This window comes from Arachis ipaensis, chromosome B02 (genome assembly GCF_000816755.2).
Source record: "Arachis ipaensis cultivar K30076 chromosome B02, Araip1.1, whole genome shotgun sequence".
NCBI lineage: Eukaryota > Viridiplantae > Streptophyta > Magnoliopsida > Fabales > Fabaceae > Arachis > Arachis ipaensis.
Genome location: NC_029786.2, coordinates 14,780,238 through 14,783,206, shown reverse-complemented (window position 1 = coordinate 14,783,206; position 2,969 = coordinate 14,780,238). Strand labels below are relative to the sequence as shown.

The 2,969-nt window shown below is 33.9% G+C and overlaps 1 protein-coding gene across 1 annotated transcript in view; it reads right to left on the bottom strand.

Moving 5' to 3' along the window:
• The window catches only part of LOC107626996 (putative tRNA pseudouridine synthase), a 4,315-nt gene continuing 1,366 nt past the window's right edge, over positions 21-2,969 (bottom strand). Inside the window, exons 6-9 of the mRNA XM_021116856.1 lie at positions 2,944-2,961; positions 2,194-2,541; positions 1,053-1,450; positions 21-571 (exon numbers count right to left, since the gene is read on the bottom strand). Of these exons, the coding sequence (XP_020972515.1) occupies positions 565-571; positions 1,053-1,450; positions 2,194-2,541; positions 2,944-2,961 (771 nt within the window). The 3' untranslated portion in view covers positions 21-564. The remainder of the gene's footprint in view (positions 572-1,052; positions 1,451-2,193; positions 2,542-2,943; positions 2,962-2,969) is intronic.

Sequence of the window (2,969 nt, the reverse complement as noted above, 5' to 3'; positions counted from 1 at the left end):
ATTTTTTAAAAAAAAATTAAATTACACATGATAACTTATTACTATTAAAAAAATAAGTTGGGGGGGCCGAGGCCGCCATTCGCCCCTCCTATGTCTGTCCCTGATTTGAAGCAGCTTGTGGAACCTGAATTGATGTTTCTTTAACTAGCCCATGAAGTTGTCATATGGCACTTGATGGATTCCTGAGGAATCATTTTCATGGGTATTCAACTATTCAATGGCCATCCATTTAAGCCAAATTCTTCACAACATTGCTATTTGAGCCAGCATTGTCCTTGAAAATGTACTCTGAAGCTGAAAGACCCTCTTGATAAACTTCAATTGAGATTTGAGTTGCTTGATTTTACATTTTATTGATTTTGAGAAATAATCCTCAATCTTCATCCAAATCCACGAATGCAGCAAAGGATTGCTGTTGCCATGTCCGGCGGTTGTTTTCACTGGGCTTGTCCCCGATTGGATTAAACGGTTGTTGAGGGAAGTAGAGTGTTTGATGTATTAGAATTGTTGGTAGCTTCAGGCGTGCTGGTAGCAGAGGAAGCCATGGATCTTTACATCTTAAGCTCAAGCTCTTGATACCATGAAAGGATTTGTAGAAGTTGATCAAGAAATCAAGAAAAGTAAAATGAACAGTAGAAGAAGAAAGAAAATGAAAAAGACTGAATGCATATGTTTCTGTATTTGGATATCACTCATATGTATACAACACTGAAGTTCACCTCTGTATATATAGAAAATGTGAAAATATCTAAAAGAGGCAACAGCCAACTAACATAACTGCTGATATCAAAAACAGTTATAACAAACCCTTAACAAACTACTCTATCTCTTTTCCTTTTGAATTTCCTATTCTATCCTTATTCTCTTCTACTACTCTATTATACTTCACAGTCCATTGCATACAGGTGCACTTGTGTTCTTGTTGCAAAAATCACAATTGAAAAATCTAGTGCAGCTGTATGAAAGTGCTAGCCAATGGAAGCTTCAACTAAGAGGCATGTTAGATGCCAAAAATGAGAAAAAGCTGATAACAGGAGAATAGCATTCATCACCTTTTACTTTCTAATTTTTCTTTCCACGATTTCCAACCATTCTTGACGTTGTCCAACTGATTGTTCGGTATGCCTGTGTTAGCATCCAATAACTCAACCCATTCTTTCCAAGGAGGTTTTGACGGGTCCAAAAATTGGGAGACTTCAGGTAACATAACTGATGTATAGAATTCTTCAACTGCCTTATTGATTTGCTCTGATTGAACTAATTTCAGCATTTCAGGCCTTGTGTATCCTGGTCTTTTTCTTACAGCGAATTTGTTTCCCCTTAAAATCAGAACTTCTGATGGTGCAAGCGGCAGAATAATCCGGGAGAACTTTGTGAGAGAAAGCATTAGAATGTCTCTGGGGAGTAACCTGCGTTTTACCGCCACAGCTGTCCCAAGCATTTTTCTTATCTGGTCACAACATAATAAATTTTCTTATTATGATGCATGTGAAGCAAAGCAACAAATTCAACCAAAATCATTCATCTCAAGCAAAGCAGGAAACAAGATCACAATGCAAATAGTTAGTATTAAAAAGTTCTAGATTGGATGGTTGAACTAGTCATGGCTGAAAACAGGACATTGCTAAGAAAATAGATAGAGAATGTATATTCCAAGGTATTGTTATTGTACATAAATTCACTAGCTTACACAATATGAACATGCACATTAAAGTATTAATATAAAGTGATTGATATTTCCAGATAGGAAATAAACTCAACTAGAAGTCTAGAACAATAAGTATTATAGTTAGTTGTTTAGGGTATTGATTGAGATAATTTTCTTAAATATAATTGATTCATAAATGGTCAGATTTAATTTCAATGCATTTTTCAATATAAAATTTATTTGCAGTTATTTAATCATACATTGACATATCATTAAAAATGTTTGACTTTTAGAATACATCCTTAAAAATTACATTTATCGTAATATATGATTTGTTGTTAATGTGAAGTTTATTTACAATTTCACATAATAATGTATCAAATCAACCGTAAAAGTTTTCTAAAGAAAATGTGCATATCAGCTTGTTATTTAATATGTGCATACTCATGCACCTCATGTTTTTGTACTATGAAAATCTGAAGAAATCCAGCACTAAATCTCCAAGGATAAGAAAAATTTACATAATAGTGTAGGAAAAGATTTACCTGATGCAACATAAAGGACTCTCCCTGTATGGATATCTCGATGTAACTATATCCTAGCGATTTTTCTAGCTTGCCACAAGAACACTGAAAAACTTTTCTGAAATGGGAAGAACTTAATCTATCTGCTTCCTCAGGTTCATATAACCATTTTGCAAGAATAACTGATTGAGGATGTTGATCATGTGAACCATTTCCACTCTTATCAATAATGCCAGTGACTTCCTCATCAATATCCTCATTTTCTGACTCGGAGGCTGTTAAACTTGCACTTGTTGACAATGATTGCCTATGTGGGAACTTTTTTCTGTATTTGGACCTAGCTGTATAGTTATGGAAAGGATGCTCCCCCTATGAAGGAAACCATAGCTTGTAACTGACATCATCATGAAGGATAACAGAGTCATCCTAACTAGGTCCACAATCATCAGAGAAAGAATGTTGACCATAAAAATTCTAGCATGCTGGGTCTGTAATTTATTTATTTATTTTTGAAAAGAAATAGATAATGAAAAAGCATATTATTGATAAGAGATCACATCTTAGTTACTATTTTGAATTTTGAGTGCACTCAGATTTAGGTACAAGAACAAATGATGTGAAAGAACATGTATGAATCCTCATAAATTAACTAGTATCAGAAAAACTTTCATAAATAATGAACGGAACAATACAATAAACATGAACTAAAAGGAGTATTGATTTTACAATGAAATAAACAAAGGGCAGCAAGGAGACTAGAAGACAACACACCTCAAATTCATTAAGAATATAATTGA